The sequence below is a fragment of the Cavia porcellus genome, unplaced genomic scaffold (assembly GCF_034190915.1).
Source record: "Cavia porcellus strain 051 isolate PalLab524CR breed Dunkin Hartley unplaced genomic scaffold, mCavPor4.1 scaffold_9, whole genome shotgun sequence".
Classification (NCBI taxonomy): Eukaryota; Metazoa; Chordata; class Mammalia; order Rodentia; family Caviidae; genus Cavia; species Cavia porcellus.
Genome location: NW_026947492.1, coordinates 65,163,356 through 65,183,786, shown reverse-complemented (window position 1 = coordinate 65,183,786; position 20,431 = coordinate 65,163,356). Strand labels below are relative to the sequence as shown.

At 36.2% G+C, this 20,431-nt stretch overlaps 1 protein-coding gene across 1 annotated transcript; it reads right to left on the bottom strand.

Annotated features, from left to right (window-relative positions):
- Positions 1–15,586: 15,586 nt before the first annotated feature.
- LOC100713624 (olfactory receptor 52A1-like) lies at positions 15,587–16,600 on the bottom strand. The gene has a single exon (XM_003465380.3). It carries the CDS (start codon positions 16,598–16,600, stop codon positions 15,587–15,589), a length of 1,014 nt encoding a protein of 337 aa, XP_003465428.1.
- Between the last annotated feature and the right edge of the window lie 3,831 nt (positions 16,601–20,431).

The window sequence follows — 20,431 nt, the reverse complement described above, 5'->3', positions numbered from 1 at the left end:
AATAAAATATGTTGATTTTAAAAGTAAATTATAAAATTCTGAAAAAATCTGTATTTTAGGGCTTTAAAATACTATGTGCTTTGAATTTGGAATTTACAATTTCCGCCATTTTCTGATTAAGAAAATATATAAATAATTATATTGCAAGAATCCATGCTTATTGTGCAACTTCTCATAAAATATTTAATATGTGTATTTTGTCTCCTTTTTTCTTTCAGTATATACCTATTTATGATTAAAATATATAATTAATAAATCAGAGGAATCTTTTAACTAAATTTTTACTTTTAGTCAGTATATCTCCTTGTTGCTTTAATTTGCATCATCTGCAAAATAAAGAGAAATAATCTGCCTGAATAATAAAAAATAAAAATACAACCTATGTAAAATATGCACAATGCAAAAGACTACATAAAATCTCTACCAGCAAAAGATAAAAAAGTTACATATTAATATGAAAAATAACTTTTTTTCAAGGCAGATTTTTTCAGTAGTCATTTCATAAAAGCAGAAATACGAATGACAACGTAATGCATGAAGAGATTCTTAAACTCATTGCAAAATAAACTACAATAAAAAAATTTCTACTCATAAGCTTGGCAAGAATAAAAGTGATTGGTATTAATTAGGTCAGAATTCACATAGACAAAAAGACTCACCCACTGTTGAAGAGAATGTAATTGGTGATTATGACAAATTACAATTTCTATTAATATTTAAAATATTTGTAACTTTTAGCTAATTGTGCTCCTCATATTTTTATGGTTTTAAAGTACTGAAGAAACATTAGCAAAAATATACAAGTATCTAGCCATAGTGGTATGTTTAAAATTTTTCTTAGTGAATATTTGAAGTATTCACATTACATTCATCCAGGTTGGTTGGTACAGGTACACACACTTCATTTTTCCATCCCTTTTCCCTCTCCTTCTCTCCTTTCTTTTGGTCTCCAGAACTTTTGAAAAGATCCATCTCTATATTTTGCATTATCTTATAATTTTGCTAATATATTTATATATCCATTTTCCCCTAAAAGATAAAGCAATTGATCTTGAAGCTTGGATTTTAATAGAGAAATATTCCAGACATCCCAAATGTTCATCATTCCTCAGTTGATTGAACGTAGTCCTCAGTGTGCATCCATGTGATGAAAATATTTTGTAGCCTTTGAAACTGGTGAATAACTTTTACACCATCAGTAAACAAGATTGGTAATAGATCAATTTTTTAAAAGACTTTAATACACTCTGATTATAATTTTTGTGAAAAAACTAGCAAATTCATACTAAAGCAATCCAAAAAGTAACATCATATTGTTCATAGTTGTTGTACACTGAAGATGTGGTCAGGGTTCAGTCCCAATCTTATCAGTCACCCTCTTAAACATGTACACACACACACACACACACACACACACACACACACACATACATATAACCACACACACATTCACCATCACGATAAGCACCTCATTACACTCATTAGCGATTAACTTGCTTCTGTTGTTTCTCATCTGACTGAAATAGTTTTCAAAACCTCCTCCATCCAATGACATAACACAAGTGAGACAGCAGGCGTTTACACAGCAATTTAAAGTCACAATCACACTGACAGAAACATAGTTTTTTATTTTTTTTTTCAAGTGATATTTTTTTTTTTATTTAAGAGGAAAAAGAGAAAAACACAAAACAGAACAAAGCAGTGTAAGGTTACACATAATACATAACTACAAAAAAAAAACATAACAGTAAGAAATCACCTGTTAATAGATTACATAATATCATCTTGGAAATAGTTGCTCAAATCACAGTATCAAAGAATACAAAGTAGACATTCAAACGGAGAGACTGCAAACAGCTGTGTTCAATGATCCAAAAACATTAATATAGTCAGCTATTTAACATCCCTAAACACACTTGTTGTTATATCCGTTAGAGCTCTTTTTTTTTCCCCTCCCTCTCTTTTTTATAACAAAATTTATACATTTTGGATTTTATTACTCCTCAGTTCTCATTACTCTCTTGGGGGGGAGAGAATAAAGTCAAATATGGCAAAACAAAGCTGTAAGTCCAAACCAAGGATAGACATAGCACATGATGTAGAACAGAGTACAAGGTCATCAACAATGGTTATCAACATTGTCTCTTGTTTCCTTAAAAGGAATTGTCCATCTCATTAGATATTATAAAGCCGGACAAAACAGTGGAGAACAAGACCAATAAAACTTAGGCATTGTGAACATTACAGGACTTCCAAAGGAGACAATAGTCAAACCAGAATGGGCATCTTTGTGAATCTTATTGCCTTCAAATTAGTTGCCTATACCTTCAAACTTGCTACTATCGCACAGAATGGAACAGAGTCTAATCAGTCAAAACAAGATCTTGGGAGTATTACAGGACTTCAAAACAAGTTAATAGGAGATCAAAAAGAGTTACTACTATATATCCTAATTTTTTAAGTTTTTCCCTTAATTAAAATAAACATAAGAAATAGCTAAATAATTTTTTTTTAAAGAATAGTAGTTACCATAGTGTCTGTCTTTTTCCTTAAAATATTTGGATAAAACTTCATATACTATAGCTTCAAATATTTCCATATCAAAAAGCCCAGAGTAAAGCCTTTCTAATTAATAAGTGAAAATTTTATAAGGCTTCAAGGCCACATAATGGGGAATCATGATTATCACATATTTTTATATATTTGAATCATTATTTACATTAGGGAAACTATTCGGTATTCATACATGCGAGATTGATTTATTTCACTTATGAGTATGGTCTCAAGCTGCGCCCATTTATTGATAAATATCTCAATGCGATCCTTCTTTATAGCTGAATAATACTCCATTGTATAGAAATACCACAACTTTTTTATCCATTCCTCAGTTGATGGACACTTGGGTTGTTTCCAAGATCTGGCGATTACAAATTGTGCTGCTATAAACATAGGTGCACATATATCCCTGTGGTATGATGCTTTCAGTTCTTCTGGGAATATGCCTAGAAGTGGAATAGCTGGAATAAATGGGATTTCCAATCCCAACTTTTTGAGAAACCTCCAGACAGATCTCCACAAAGGCTGTACCAGTCTACACTCCCACCAACAGTGCAGGAGAGTTCCTTTTTCCCCACAGCCTCTCCAGCATTTGTTGTTGTTGGTTTTCTTGATGCTGGCCATTCTTTCAGGAGTGAGATGGTATCTCAGTGTGGTTTTAATTTGCATTTCTCTAATGACCAATGATGATGAGCATTTTTTCATGTATTTATTTGCCATTTGCATTTCTTCATCTGAGAATTGCGTATTCATCTCAGATGCCCATTTTTGGATTGGATCTTTGAATTTTGAAGGTCTGAGTTTTTTTAATTCTTTATATGTTTTAGACAAGAGTCCCTTGTCTGAGAGAGAGTTCACTAAAATCTTTTCCCAGTTTGTGGGTTTTCTTTTCACTATGCTGGAGATTTCTTTTGACATGCAAAAACTTTTTAATAAGAAGTGGTCCCAGTTATTGATTCTGGGAAGTATTTCCCGTGCAGTTTGAGTCCTATTCATGAATTCTCTACCTACTCCTATGTCTCCAAGGTTTCTACCCAATTTGTCTTCCAATAGATTTAGCGTTTCTGTTTTAATATTCAGATCTTTGACCCATTTAGATTTTAATTTAGTACATGGTGATAGACATGGGTCTAGCTTTAGTTTTTGGCAAATGGAGAGCCAGTTTTTCCAGCACCATTTATTAAAGAGACTGTCGTTCTTCCAGTGAACCTGCTTGGCTCCTTTATCGAAGATAAGGTGGTTGAGTGTGTTTGTAGTTGTGGTTGTATCTTCTAATCTATTCCATTGATCTTCAGCTCTGTTTTAATTCCAATACCATGTTGATTTTACTACTGTTGCTTTGTAGTATAATTTCAAATCAGGGATTGTGATGCCTCCTGCTTTGTCTTTGCTGCTTAGAATTGCTTTTGCGATTCTAGGTCTCTTCTGGTTCCAGATGAAATTTAGGAGTGATTTCTCTAGATCTATAAGGTATGTTGATGGTATTTCTATTGGGATTGCATTGAATCTGTATAAGAGTTTTGGGAGAATGGCCATCTTCACAATGTTTGTTCTTCCTATCCATGAGCAAGGGATGTCTTTCCATTTTCTGAGATCATCTTCAATTTCCTTTTTCAGTGTATTATAGTTTTCACTGTATAAGTCTTTCACTTCTTTCGTAAGAGTAATTCCTAAATATTTCATTTTTTTGCTTGCTAATGTGAATAGTCCAGTTTCCCTTATTTCCCTCTCTGTGGTTTTGTTGTTTGTGTATAGGAATGCTATTGATTTCTGAGTATTGATTTTGTATCCAGCCACATTACTGAATTTATTTATTGTATCTAAGAGTCTTTCAATGGAGCTTAGGGGGTCTTCTATGTAGAGTATCATGTCATCTGCAAACAATGACAACTTAACTTCTTCTTTTCCTATCTTTACCCCTTTTATTTCTCTTTCTTGCCTAATTGCTCTGGCTAGTACTTCCAGTACTATATTAAATAGGAGTGGTGATAAAGGACATCCTTGTCTTGTGCCTGATTTTAAAGTAAAGGCTTTCAATTTTTGGCCATTTAGTATGATGCTGGCTGTTGGTTTGTCATAAATGGCCTTTATTATATTGAGGTAAAGACCATCTATTCCAATTTTCTGTAGAGTTTTTATCATGAATAAATGTTGGACCTTATCGAAGGCTTTTTCTGCATCTATAGAAATGATCATGTGATTCTTATTTTTGGCTTTATTGATATGGTGAATTACATTTATTGATTTGCGTATATTGAACCATCCTTGCATTCCTGGGATGAATCCCACATGGTCATGGTGTATAATCTTCTTGATGATTTGCTGGATCCTATTTGCCAATATTTTATTGAGGATTTTTGCATCTGTGTTCATTAGGGAGATCGGTCTATAGTTCTCTTTTTTAGTTGGGTCTTTCTCAGGTTTTGGTACTAGAGTGATATTTGCTTCCAGGAATGACTTAGGCAGGATTGCTTCCCTTTCAATTTCATTGAATAGTTTGAGGAGTGTCGGCATTAGGTCTTCTTTGTATTTCTTGTAGAATTCTGCAGTGAATCCATCTGGGCCTGGGCTCTTCTTGGTGGGTAAGGACTTAATTACATTTTCAATTTCAGTAACCGAGATTGGGTTATTCAACAGTTTTACATCCTCTTGATCTAGCTTTGGCACTTCATATGCTTCTAAGAAACTGTCTATTTCTTCTGTGTTATCAAACTTTTGAGAGTAGAGGTTTTCAAAATAGGTGTTGATGATCTTCTGTATTTCTATTGGGTCTGTAGTGACTTCTCCTTTTTCATTTCTTATTGCATGAATTTGAGCTTTTTCTTCCCTTTTTTTAATAAGGTTGGCTAGGGGCTTATCGATTTTATTTATTCTTTCAAAGAACCAACTCTTTGATTTGTTGATCCTTTGGATTGTTTTCTTAGTCTCTATTGCATTGATTTCTGCTCTGATTTTTATAATTTCCTCTCTTCTTTTGGCTTTGGGCTTGACTTGCTCTTCCTTTTCTAGCTGTTTGAGGTGTAGCATCAAGTTATTTATTTGTATTCGTTCTGTTTTCCTGATGTGGGAACTCAGTGCAATAAATTTTCCTCTCAGAACGGCTTTCATTGTATCCCACAGATTCCGGTAAGTTGTATCTGCATTTTCATTTTCTTTTAGGTATTGTTTGATTTCTTCTTTAATTTCTTCTGTGACCCACTGATTACTCAAGAGTGTGTTATTCAGTTTCCATGTGTTTGTGGGATTTTTGCAGTATCTTTTATCATTAATTTCTAATTTCAGAGCGCTGTGATCCGATAACATGCAAGGGATGATTTCAGCTCTTTTGCACTTGTTTAAATATGTTCTGTGAGCTAATATATGGTCTATTTTAGAAAATGATCCATGTACTGCTGAGAAGAATGTGTATTCTGATGTTGTTGGGTGGAACATTCTGTATATGTCTATCAAACCCATTTGTTCACAGGTATGATTCAGTTCTGTTATTTCTTTACTCATTTTCTGTCTGGTCGATCTGTCCCTTGGTGTCAATGGCGTATTAAGGTCTCCTGTTACAATTGTGTTACTGATAATTTGAGTTTTCATTTCTGTTAATAATTGTTTTATATAACTGGGCGCTCTGGAGTTTGGTGCGTATATATTTAAGATAGTTATCTCTTCCTCTTGGAGTTTTCCTCTTACGAGTATGTAGTGACCTTCTTTGTCCTTTATGGTCATTGTTGGTTTAAAGTTCACGTTGTCTGCAAACAGAATGGCTACTCCTGCCTTTTTTTGGATTCCTGCTGCATGAAGAATTGTTTTCCATCCTTTGACTTTCAGTCTGTGAGTATCCTTCTGGGTTAGATGGGTTTCCTGTAAACAGCATATGGTTGGATTTTGTTTCTTGATCCATTCTGCTAGTCTGTTTCTTTTGATTGGTTCATTGAGACCATTTACATTAATGGTTATTACTGTTAAATGTTGTTTAATTGTAGGATTCTTATCTCTCTGCTGTTGCATCTTTATCTTTCTGTTCTGTTTAATTATTTGCTTTGCTTAGTGGTTTTTTCCTTTGTGTATCTAAACTGTCTTTCAATATTTTTTGCAGGGTTGGTTTGGTGTTCATTAAGTTTTTCAGCTGTTCTTTGTCATGGAAGTATCGTATTTCACCATCTATTTTAAATGATAGTTTTGCAGGATATATCAGTCTAGGTTGGAAATCATTTTGCTTTAGGATCTGGAATACTTCACTCCATGCTCTTCTTGACTTTATTGTTTGTGATGAGAAGTCTGCTGTGATTCTGATAGGTTTTCCTTTATAAGTGATCTGTCTTTTCTCTCTGACAGCTTTTAATAATCTATTCTTGTGTTGGATTTCTGGGATGGTGATTATTATATGTCTGGGTGTAGTTTTATTTTGGTTATGACTATTTGGAGTTCTATATGCTTCACTGATCCTGATGTCAGTTTCTGATCTCATGCTTGGGAAGTTTTCAGCTATTGCTTCTCTAAATATCCTCTTGATATCCTTTATGTTGTCTCCTTCTTTTTCATTAATCCCTATCATTCTTATGTTATTCTTCTTTGCATCATCTTGCAGTTGTTGAATTGTTGTTTCCTGATTCCTTGTTATTTTTAAAAGATCTTTCCTTTCCTGTTCACTTGCTGCAATCCTGTCTTCAAGGTCTGAAATTCTATCTTCACTTTCATTAAGGCGGTTTTTACAACTTTCAGTGGAGTTTTTTATTTCCTGTATATCTCTGTGCATCTGCATTATGTATTCTGTTTGTTTCTTATATTGCTCATCTAGGGATTCTATCTTTTTGTTTAATTCCTCCAATTTTTTATCTGTGTTTTCTTTAGATATATTTAGAATCTCTTTCATTTCTTTTATCATTTCTTCTTTTATCTGGGAAATTATTTCGAGTTTGAATTTCTTTAAAGCTTCCTGGAGTTGCTTGTCAACTTCAGTAGCTATTGTGTCTAATATATGAGGAGGATGGGATATATTTTCTTCTAAATACACTTCTCCCAGGGTTTCCTGAGATGGGCTGGAGGTTTGAGGTTGTAATTTGGTCTTTCGTTTTGTCATTTTCCTATATTTCTGTGTTTCAAGTGTTATTTGAAAGCCTCCTCAGGATCTGTTGAAAATCCCCTTCTATGTTTGCAGCTACTGAGACTCTGGCACCACTCTACCCCAGGCCATTGGGCCTGCAGAACCAATGGCCCTTCTCTGCTTGTTCAGAACTCCGCGGTTCCAGACCAGCTGGGCCTCAGGGACACTGTGCGCCCACCTGCCCCTTGGTAGATCCACAGCTCTTGGATCGCAGCCGGGTTAGGGTACTCACCACAGACCGCAGTGCCTCAGGAGCCTGTGATCCCTCCCTGCTTGCAGAGATATCCACAAACCTCCAGACAAAGGAAGGGCCTCCTGCGGGCACTCCGGATCTACCCCGCTCCTCCTCTGCACGCAGATGGCTATGCGTGGCTGGGCTCAGGCCGAGGTGCCTCAGGAACCCGGGACCCCTCCTCCTCCAGACAAAGGAAGGGGCCTCTGCAGGCGGCTCCGGATCCGCGCAGCTCCTCCTCCGCACACCGACGGCCAGGCGCGGCTGGGTACGGGCTGAGGTGCCCCAGGAACCCGGGACCCCTCCTCCTCCAGACAAAGGAAGGGGCCTCTGCAGGCGGCTCCGGATCCGCGCAGCTCCTCCTCCGCACACCGACGGCCAGGCGCGGCTGGGTACGGGCCGAGGTGCCTCGGGAACCCGGGACCCCTCCTCCTCCAGACAAAGGAAGGGGCCTCTGCAGGCGGCTCCGGATCCGCGCAGCTCCTCCTCCGCACACCGACGGCCAGGCGCGGCTGGGTACGGGCCGAGGTGCCCCAGGAACCCGGGACCCCTCCTCCTCCAGACAAAGGAAGGGGCCTCTGCAGGCGGCTCCGGATCCGCGCAGCTCCTCCTCCACACACCGACGGCCAGGCGCGGCTGGGTACGGGCCGAGGTGCCCCAGGAACCCGGGACCCCTCCTCCTCCAGACAAAGGAAGGGGCCTCTGCAGGCGCTCCGGATCCGTGCAGCTCCTCCTCCGCACACCGACGGCCAGGCGCGGCTGGGTACGGGCCGAGGTGCCTCAGGAACCCGGGACCCCTCCTCCTCCAGACAAAGGAAGGGGCCTCTGCAGGCTCTCCGGATCCGCGCAGCTCCTCCTCCCAGAAACATAGTTTTAATGTGTCATGAATCACATAGGTCATTGGTGTACAGATAAATTAGGTATGAATTAGGTATGCAATGTAGGTGGAGGGATGAATTACATGAGGAAGAAATGGGAGGACAATGTGACATTTGTTAGGAAAGCTGGTGAGAGGGGCTGGGGATTTAGCTCAGCGGCATAAGCACCTGCCTTGCAAGCAGGCAGTCGTGAGTTCGATCCCTGGTACCGATAAAAAGGGAAAAAGACAAAAAAAAAAAAAAAAAAAAAAAAAAAAAAGGAAAGGAAAGCTGGTGAGCGGGGTTCAGAAACACAGCAGTGAAATGAATAGATCCTGTCATGGCAGGATGCACCTAGACAGATTCTGGGAGCTGAACAGGAAATTGCCTGCCAGAAAAGTACAAGTGCTGACATTCATATTAAAACAAACAGTACAACAATTTTGATGTGTAGAATGAAAGACAGTTTAAATTTCAGGAAAAATAATTAAAACATAACATATAGCAATGACAAGGTAGACTTTAAGTTTACAAAACTAATCCTACTTACTGAAAAATAGCTTGCATAAAAAGTCCAACACACGGAGAACGAAAAGTGCTATATATTATTTCACAGTAGATCTCTTGAAAGATGGACAAGGCAAAGTTTAATGACTTAATGAAAAGAAAGAAGTACACTGAAGAATTCCAAGATGCCTCCACATCTTGAAGATTGAGTAGGGGTAGTTGTGGCAGTGGAGTCTAACGTCAAAGGAAATGACAGGGAAGTTGAGTTGCCCAAGTGGGGGATTAAGGGTAGCTTTTGCATAATTAAGAGATATGATGAGAAATAGTACCTTCCTAAAAAGTTTTGATGTTATTCTTATTTTAAATCTATAAAATTATGAAGAAGTATGAGAACTTCTTTTTATGTGTACTTAATTCAAAACCTTTTATACTTGTTCTTTTCTTTTTACTTTATATATCTATAAGCAAATATTTAGGCTGATCAATAGATATGTAAAGATTTATCAATGGATAAACTGTTTATGTATCAGTTAAATCAATGGTAGCCTTCTAACTCCTAGCTGTTTGATTGTATTTCTCAAAGAAAAGGATATTCAATTTCATTGTATTTGCATAGAGCATGTAAATACAATCAAGATTTTTAAAGTTGGAGTACTATAATCTAACCTGCACTCCATATCTTAAGTTAAAAAAGTCTCTACAGTGACTTCTGCATCAGCACTTTTTGTTTCTAATCCACCTGGGGATCGCTCTGCATTTGAATTCTGTGTCTCTTTAGTCTTGACTCTGCAATAGCCCCTCAGTCTTTCTTTTCTTCTTGACAGTGACAATTCTGAATCACAGAAAGGCATCATTTATTATACATAATTTCCATCATTTGTGTTCATTTGATATCTGTTCATTATTAAGGTGCAGAGTTTATAGAGTTTTTCTAAACATTTCTTATCAAATAATAAATTGGCCTTTCTCTGTGCAATATATTAGTTTTATATTTTCTGAACATAATGTTAGTTTCAGTCATTTGGGCACTGGATAGGATCTCCTGTGGTTCATTTCAATGTTATTTCACAGAAATCTAAGAAGAAACATTTTGATACTCTTTGAAAGCTTCGCCTCCTAAAATTCTATTTTATTGATTAATTTCCAAAATCATCATTTCATATATATTTATGAACATTATACTCTAATGGTGACTTTAAACTATCATTTCTGTATGATCTTACAGAATGGGATTTTATGATGGGCTATAAATAATTATCAGTATTATTTTGTTTATTATTAAAAATTTCCTTAAATTTTGTTTGAAAGAGCCTCTCCTGGATCCTTCTGCAGTGATCGGATCACATGTTGAGCACTTCCCTTCTTTCATACGTTTATAAATTATTTTATACTTTCCAAGTCCAAGTCACAGAACCACTATTTTCTAAAGAAGTTTGCTCTTTTTAAGCAAGTAAAATTATCTAGAAACCAAGATCTTGAGAAAAGTGTCATTCATTGTCACTGTTTACCTCTTACTTTTGGTTTCCAGAGCCAGACATAGTATTTTACAAGTAGTTTATGTGTGTGCATGTCTATGAAAAATAATGAATTCATACCTTTCCAGTGGAAATCTAGGTCACTAAATTTTATTTAAGAATCACTTTTTTTTCATATAATTAGCTTCCTCAACAGTATATAAATTGATTTTCATTTTCCATAATCATTTCTTTCCATTATCTGAAGCCTAAGACTTATCAAAGTAATTTCTACATCACCAACGTGAATCAGTGTCAAAAGTAAACATAACTGGTGCTCAGTATTTGTTTAAACAATATTGAGTCAAGACAGTGAGATGTGTGAATCTTAACCATTCATTCTGGAAAACATAATTTTCATATTTTAGCACCATGTAGAAAATTTCTTTCACTCCAGGAATACTTATCACCTTGTCTTTCACAGAGTAGAAACCTGTTTTTCTTTTTCCCCATCTCTTTCTCCTCTTCCTCGTTTCTTGTCTCTTCTTCATCCTGTTTTACTTTCTTCTATTTTTATTCTCATCTCTTTCCACTTCTTCCTCTTCATCTTTTGCATCTACTGCTCTTTTTTCATCCCTTTCCCACTCTTCTATTTCTCTGCTTTCACTGCATCCTCTTCCACATATAATCCCTTCCATCTCTTTCTTTCTTTTCTTTTTTTTTTTTTTTTTTTTTTTTTTTTTTTTTTTTTTTAAACATTTGGAATTAGAATCCGGCACTCCAAATTAAGTTCCATTACCAGCCTTATTTATTTATTTATTTATTTATTTATTTATTTATTTAGGTCTTGTCACAGAGTCATGGTAAATTACTAAGCTGGCAGGACTAAGCTTGATCCTGCAAACATCCTGTCTCAACCTTGCTGATTACTGGGAGCAAAGATATGTGCTACATTGTCTGCTCATTTCTGAAAATTTCAACTTAGATTAATTTTATCTGTTCTAGAGCATCAACTATAATAGAAAAAGGATGGAGAGCTAAAAACAAATGTTGTAAGTTATTCTTCCATACTGAAAATTTAAATGAAATAAACAAAAATATGAAGATGGTCCTTTTTTGAAAACCAGCATTCGTGTAGAAAATCCCAGTTATTTCTTTCGTATGTAAACTCTCACCTGCATCAATCACATTCTTGTTGAAATCAGCCCTGCTAAGAATTACAGTGGCTACCAAAAGGCTTCTTACAAACTTTTTAAGAAATAAAATCCTTGAAAATATGAATACTGTCAAACAATATACAGAGTGGCTCCATTGCCTTCCTGGCTGATTTGAGGGAGATTATGGAAAAAGAATGATTAAAAATTGATCTACACGTACAAATTTGACAAAGTGAAACCCACTGATCCCTATCATGAATATGCACTAATAAAAAATGTGGGAAGAGAGAATGATACAAATCAAAAATTAAAAGGATGCCATCCTTAAAACACTGGTGAAGAAATGGAGATGTTTAAGGTAGAATCTCATACTTAAGCAATATAGCTGTCAGAACTGAATATAGCTGTCATAAATGAAGAGTCTTACAAGCAAATAAAAGAGGACTTACTTCAATATCGGCATAACTTTTGGTAGAAAAACTGAAATGCATGTCAAATAGTTTTGTTACAGAATTCTGAGCATAGTTAAGAAGAATCTGACTTTTCTAAACTAAATAAATATTTACTCATGTAATTTTTTTTTTTTGTCTTTTTCATTTTTATCGGTACCAGGGATCAAACTCACGACCGCCTGCTTGCAAGGCAGGTGCTTATGCCACTGAGCTAAATCCCCAGCCCTACTCATGTGATTTTAAATTGAATAACACAATTTTGCTAAATGTACCAAGAAAATAATGTAGCAATTTACATAAATGAAATACAAGTGGGGGAACTGTAGAACAAAATTCTCTATTTTGTTAAATACTAACTATGAGGAGAACCATGTGTCATCTGTTTGATCATCAGAGGCTATAAGTGTTTGTAGCTCTGAGGGTTATTAGAAAACCAAGCACACTATTTTGCTGACTGTAGATGTTGATACAATGTTTTTGGAAGTCATTCTTGAGATTTCTAGAAATCCAGAAAATAATTATTTTTAGATTTTTTTTTTCTCTTTAAAAGAATTTTATGTCCAATGGTTCACCATGTAAATTTCTTGATGCAAGTGTGTGGGATGATACACACTCCTGGTTAACCAGTTTTCCTTAAAGGTACTCATTTTTTAAAAATTTTCATTTGTAGATCTCAGATTGAAAGTGGCCGTACAATATCAAAAGTATTCTACTAGAACATTGTAACCTCTCAACTAGATATTTTAAAAGGATATTGCTAGTGGAAATGGCTATAAATATTTTGTAGTTTCACAATCTATTCCTTTGTTTCCCCTATAGTCCCACACTCTTCAGAATAAATACCAGAGCCAGAAATTGCCAAACCTGTTTCAAAACTTTGCTAAATAAGCTTAAACCTTAGAAAGCTAGCCCCTCCTTTTAAATTTGTATATAGTTCTTTTTGTGATGAATAATTGTAATCAATGACATAGAAAGTCTAACTTTTGCATTCACTCATATAAGTAATCGTCATGAATGAAAAAGTGGTTTGTAAGATACTGTGGCTGACACAAACAACTGTAGCTCCTTGTTAGACTGAGATGCAGAGATTGTGAGTTCTAGGTCATTTTAGGTAGTTGAGTGAGACCAGATCTAAAATTAAATTTTTAAAAAGGTTAAAAATCTAGTGATACAGCTCAGTGTGAAGACCTGGGTTCAATTCTGAGGACCACAATAGGAAAATGAAATGTTTTGCATCTTTCTAATTAATTGACCTAAGTTACCACAACGACCTCACACAAATTAGTATGATAAGAGTTTTGTAACATTTTTTATCCCTGCCTTCTGGTAAGTCCATGGAGACCCTAGTGGGGAAATGGGGATGAAAAGGAAACAAGAGACAGAAATGACGGAGACAAGATGAAGAAGTGCAATCAAGTCTCGTTTATTCAAGGAAGGAGAATCAAATATATAGGGTATTGGGGAATAAGGAGTTGGATTCTGAGACTTCAGCAGGTAACTTAGTAACAGTGGAAAGACCAAGGGTTATAGGTCAATTCAAATTCCTGTGCAGGCTCATAAGCGGGCTGATTAACATAATCCCTGAATAGATCAAACAGGCTAGGTAGGCAAGGTGCTGCTTAGCTACCAGACTTAACTCCTAGAGGGAGTTAAGGTGGTGCGGCCTGCAGATGTTAAGGTGGTGCAGCCTGCAGATATAAGGTGTCAGCCAATTACAAGGCTTCCCACAATTTTTGACAAAATATTTCTTTCATAATGTTTCAGTGTACATATCTACCTAACAACATGAACCAATTTTACTTTCCTGTTCATAGAGCCTAATTTATTGAACCTTTTTATCTTTACATGGAAGTTTGCTTAATCCGGATGAGAACATTAATTCTGGTGTTATGATGGTTTTTCTCTTAACTAAATGACGTTATCTAAAAATAAAATTACCTCTCAGTAACTCTTCAACAACTCTAATAAATACATAGATCTAGATCCCCCAAAGACAGCTTCTACATTTATACTGTAATCATACTCAGCAGCCATAGGAATCTGACTATCAGCCTGTGATATGTGGTCGACTATTTCACACATAGGTTATGAGTGTAATCTGATAAATCAGCAAATGGCATCAATACAGATATCAACATTTTCTATAACCTTAAAAGTATTATATGATATTAGATTTTTAGGAACCATCACCTAGCTCTAAGTTCTCATGTGCTTATTCCTGGACAAATATTCCATATCTTTCATAGTAAAAGAGCCTACTTATCTAAAGGCATGTCTTATTACACCCACTGAAAGAAATTCTGACCACACACGTGGGTATGATTTTCTTTTAGGGATAAATCCTCCACTGAAACATTGTATCTGAAGAAAGACTGACTGCTACATACAGTATTTATGTCCACATTTCCTATTCATATTTTTCCTATCACTTTGTGTCTTGCAATCAAAACATGGTAAACATAACCTTCGATACCCAGAGTGATATTGTCTAGCTGCAGTGTCTCATCACCTATCTGAAACTCTGGGTTAATACTCCTTTGGCCACACATCACCCTTTAAGCATTACATTACCTAGCTGAAAAACAAAATTCCCTCTTTTTTCCCCACTGCTTTCTTTCCCACCCACTTTCTCGACTTTTCTTTCAGAAATTTGTAAATCATAAACTCACATGGCTATGTATCAAAGCTTTTTACTACATTAGTGTTGTCTTGCATAAGATTTGTAATATTGTGGCTTCCTTTAGCACTTGAACATTTAGATTCAAACGTTGGAGGCCTTGTAAAGTTTACTGATAAACTGAATTCAACACTTTACTCCATTATTATTTGTCACTACAATTTTCCAGAGAATTTGGGATATATAAATTTTTAAAATTATTTTAATGGGTTCCAAAATTTTTTCCAGATACGATCATATTTAAGAATCTCTTTCTTCAATGTTTATTTGGCCAAAATTTTCAAACTGTCAGGATGAATAACTTGTATTGAATGCCTAGACACTAAAGGATAATGAGGCCCCACTTCATTTCAGCAACAGACATGTACTTCACGAATTGTTCCAGAGAAAGATTCTCAAAGGAGTAACTAGAACAGAGATTAAAAACTAAAAGGGAAAAAAAAACATGAAATATGTTCAGCATTTTGTTCCATTTATATTCTGTACTTTCAACCCTAAGGTAGGAGGCAAAAGCCTCTTTCTGACAGTTGTAGCAGACTACCATCTTCATACTGAAAAATATCAAATGCCAATTCCTGGAAATGGAAAATTTCAGTATCTCAAATAATGTGGGTTGATGTTCTTGTTTTATTTTGAAAGATGATTATGCTGCGCAATGAGGAAAGGGCAGTGTATAGTGAGCAGCACCTTTTTAACACATTAATACGGATCTGCTTGGTCTTTACACCATAGACAAGTGGATTGAGGAATGGAGGAACCAGCAAGTAAAAGCTAGAAAAGAGGATATGGATCGATGGGGGGATGTGAGAGCCAAATCTGTGTGTGAAGAAGGAGAAGAATGTCAGGAGGTAGAACTGGAGGGAGACACAGATGTGAGCAATGCAGGTGTTAAAAGCCTTCAACCTCGCCTCCTTCTGGGGCAAATTAAAAACTGTGATAAATATCTGGATGTAAGAGAATATGGTAAATATGAGGTCAAACCCTGCAACAGTGAAGGCTGCAAACAAACCATAGATTTTGTTGACCCTGACATTTCCTGCAGCTAGTTTCACAATGGCCATATGCTCACAGTAGGAGTGGGAGATGACTGTTGTGTGATAAAATTTCAACCGACACTTTATCAGTACTAGGCATGGGGTCACAAGGATGGCAGCCCTCAGGGTTACAGCAGCTCCTATTTGGGTGACCAGCTGGGTTGTGAAAATGGTGGCGTGTCTCAGTGGATAGCAGATGGCCACATAACGGTCAAGGGCCATGGCGAGTAGGATGCCGGACTCTGTGCACTGAAAGGTGTGGATGAGCCACATTTGAAACAGGCAGCAATCAAAATTGATATCTGGCAAATGAAACCAGAAGACTCCAAGTATCTTGGGCATAATGCTGGTAGCAAGCACAATGTCTGTAGCACCAAGCATGGCTAGGAAAATGTACATAGGCTGATGGAGACTGCGCTCTGACCTGATGATAACCAGAAGCAAAGCATTTCCAATCATAGCGATAAGGTACATGGCACAGAAAGGGATTCCGATCCAGTGCTGCACAGACTCTAGGCCTGGGATCCCAAGTAGGGTCAAAACAGAAGGCATGAAGACTGTGATGTTGGAGAGTGACATGGTGTTCTTGGTCCTCCTGATGTCAGTAGAAGATCCACACAGCTTCTGCGAATCTGCTTTGTGTTTTTATCCAAATCCACCATACTGAGTCTGTTTGATATTGGTGGACTTCTAACATCATCTCATTCACCTCATTCAAACAGTTGAAGAGAAGAAACACCTCTGTAGGGACACATTACTGCTTTCAGTGAGGGCGTTCATGCATATTCCGCCATAGTGAGAAGTTGTAATACTTGAGAGAATGACTGCCTTTGATTCAGCAAAATCACCTGGGTCCCGGCTTCTGATCATCTATTGTTTTGAGACCTGTGGATGAATAAATCATACTTATTTTCTTGTATTAGAAATTCAAGTGTCATGTGATACTGATATGTCTTGATTTCCTGCACTTTTTGTACCCTTTTATCAGTACACTCATTCCAGCCATCTTTAAGTGAGGAGCAGTCAATGTGGGTCAGTAAATTTTCAGACATGCCTCATGTATTAGTGTAAAGGGAACAGTGTAAAAACAGTGGAATAGAAATAGTGCAAATCAATAACAGAATATAAGCCAGGTTTGATGGTGCTCATCTGTAATGCAAGAACTCGGGTAGGCTGCGGAAGTAGAATCTCAGGACTTTGTATCAATTTTTAAAAAGTGGGTAGGATGAAGTTGTGGCTCAGTTTGAAGGCCCTGAGAAGAAAGAAAAGAAATAAAGAAATGAAGGAAGGAAGGAAAGATAAATGTATGTGTTTATATCATTTGTATCTGTATATAATTTCCAAACCAAAGCAGTAAAACATGGCATAGCATGTCTGAAGACATCCTTTCAAAGTATTCTGAACAAAATGCTTCAGAAATAATAAATAAGTATGTTTCCAAATTTTAAGTTTTCTCCTTTTGTTTATTGGTACATGTTTGCAGTACTAAAAAAATTAAATCTACTTTAGTGAACTGACACTTGTTCTCTGATGTCCAGTATAAACATTGTTTAATAAAAAGTCTCACTTGTTAAAAATTACAGGTTTTAAGCCAAGTAATTTCTAAATCATATATTAGAGAACTATCCACAGTTTTGTCAAAATAGCACTAGGTTATTTTATTCTTTCCTAGATGTCTAAAAAATATTCTGTATTTCAGCAGGCTCAAGAATCTGCTAAATTTATATTTCATATCAACATTCTACCAGAATTTCTATAATCAGCTAGGTTTGATTACCCTAAACCTTCAGTAAAAGAATAGAATCAGCAGCAGACATTTTATGATATAAAACTCTATCAATTGACAATAGTTTAGGATAAACTGGTCAGTTAACTATAGTACTGTGGCTTGCATAGGTTTTCTCTCAAATTCTTAGTCCTATGATATTACCAATCATAGGTCACTTACTATTTGTAATATGGGCACATTTTTATGTCTCCCAAAGATAATCAGTTAGAGAGAAATTTTTTAGCAATCATCTTGTGACTTATTCCAGAGTACCCAGTTGACACATGAGCACTGCCCTACAGATACAGAGGTCCAGAAGTTGTAGTTAGGGAAGCATGAGACTCTCTAGTTAACTGAATTGTATGGCTATTATTGCAAAAGCTGATAAAGGCAAATTATGAAGGGAAAACATCAGAATACTGAAACTCACTTTGTGGTGTGGTCTATGAGCTGTTGTGTTCTCACCAGGTGTCTGAACAGTACTGGGAGTTGTTCTGTCATTTTCATACATCACTCACTCACTGATGCTCTTCCAGAGATTTCTGTCCCATTTCTTCATGCTTTTAGCTGAATGTTCTCCATAATGGCACCAATGTGGTGTCAGTCAGAGAGTGTGAACACTTCTGTGATAGCTTCTTGCACTTCTCTGTCTCTTCAAAACACATGCTCTTTTCATAAATTTGTCTGCTTGCTTATTCATGTTCCTGCCAAACTCATAGCAAAGTCTGCGGCTTCTAGAAAACTGTGTATTTCTTCAGCTCAAGTTGGTGAAGAAAGTTTCTGGATGGCAACTCTGATGCTCCCTAATGAAAGTCTAGAGAACAAGGAGTTATAACAAGGATTTCTTGTCAACCTTCACTTTTTTCCCTGATGGTTTTCACATGAGGGAAAAAAAATAAATAAATGTTAAACCAGGCCTCTTGGTCTCATTCATAACTAATAAGCCTCTAATTCTCTCAACAATTACAAGTCTCACTCTGTTTTTTTTTTTTTTTTTTTTTATTAGCTAAGTTCCTTTTCTGTCTCTTTTATATGAAACCTAAATTCTATTCTCTATGGGAAACTAAGACTGAACCATGGACATTTGCCCTCAGTTATATTTGTAGTGTTTGTTTGTTTGTTCATTTGTTGAGTCAGGACTTTCCTAAGAAATTAAATTTTCTAATTTGAATCTCAAATTTTCAGTCTCCTCAAGTGGCAGGTATAATCACACCAAAGTACAAAGCACTCTTGGATACAGACAATTTTGTATACAAGTTTCACTCAATCTTTAAAAATCCATGTAATAATTTCTTTCATGGAGACAGTATTTCATTTTCTTTTCTGCAATGAAACAATCTACCTTTATACTTATTGCTTTATCCCATATACTTTCCTGACGGTCTTGGGCAATTTTATTCTACCAAGTTTCATTTTATTCTTGTTCTTTTCACAAAGTCTGTAACATCCCCAGAGTGACTTATCATAATAGAGATTTCTATATCCTACCCTGTAGAAGTCTCAGCAACTTGTGGCACAAATCAATTAACTCTATTCATTTTTCACTTGCTGTCTCGCCTCCTTCTTCTTTCTTAAATCAATTGTGATATGCCACTCGCCTATGAAGAGACTTTAACATGTAGTTTGCATCACAAAAAAATTCAAATGTCATACAATTCCAAGTACTGTGCTATAAATTAGGATGTCATTTATCATGAAAGCATTGAGAAATGTACATCAGTGGGCACACATTTATATACTTCACATATCTGCACTAGTTTTCTAAACTGTCCTGTATATAGATGACTGAGAGGTACTCGATGGAGCGTCAAAGCATTGCCTCATTTAAGAAGACCAGCAGTGATAGGGAGCACTCACAATGGATTACAGCAAGAGTACAAGCAAAGATGAACTTGAAAGTTCATCTCTGATCTTGTATGTTCCCCTCAGTTTCCCCTGTGAAGCAAAGTGAAGGATGTATGAACCAATGCTGGATGGACCTGACTCAAAGAGCATATTGCCTTGCAAGCAGGCGGTCCTGAGTTTGATCTCCGGCACCAATTAAAAAAAAAAATGTCTAAAATACTATAACACATAGTAGAATCCTACAAAGCATAAATCCATAAGAAAAAGTTAGTAGGCAAATGTAATTTACTTTTTTTTTTTTTTTTTTTTTTTTTTTTTTTGTCTTTTTCCTTTTTATTGGGACCAGGGATCGAACTCACGACTGCCTGCTTGCAAGGCAGGCGCTTGTGCCGCTGAGCTAAATCCCCAGCCCCATATAATTTACTTTTGAGAGAACACATTCATAATGAAATACAAATATAGGAAAAAAAGGTGGATGTATACTTTATTCAGAATAGAAGCTAACTTCTTGATTTTAAACTCCCCAGACTATGATTAGTGTGAGATGTGCACCTTACAGCGTTAGTAGTTTATAATGAAATATTTTTTGTTTTTTGATCTTAGTTATAAGAAATCAATGAAAAATAAAGGGGTAATGAGATTTTTTTTCTAAAGAGCCAAATATAGTTAGTTAAGGAAAACAGATAACAGATTTTGGGATACCAGAAATTTTTTGAAAGTACATTTCATAATAACTTACGAAACTTTAATCACTTCTAAATTTCTCTTATAACTGAATTTTCTCAAAACTTGTTCTC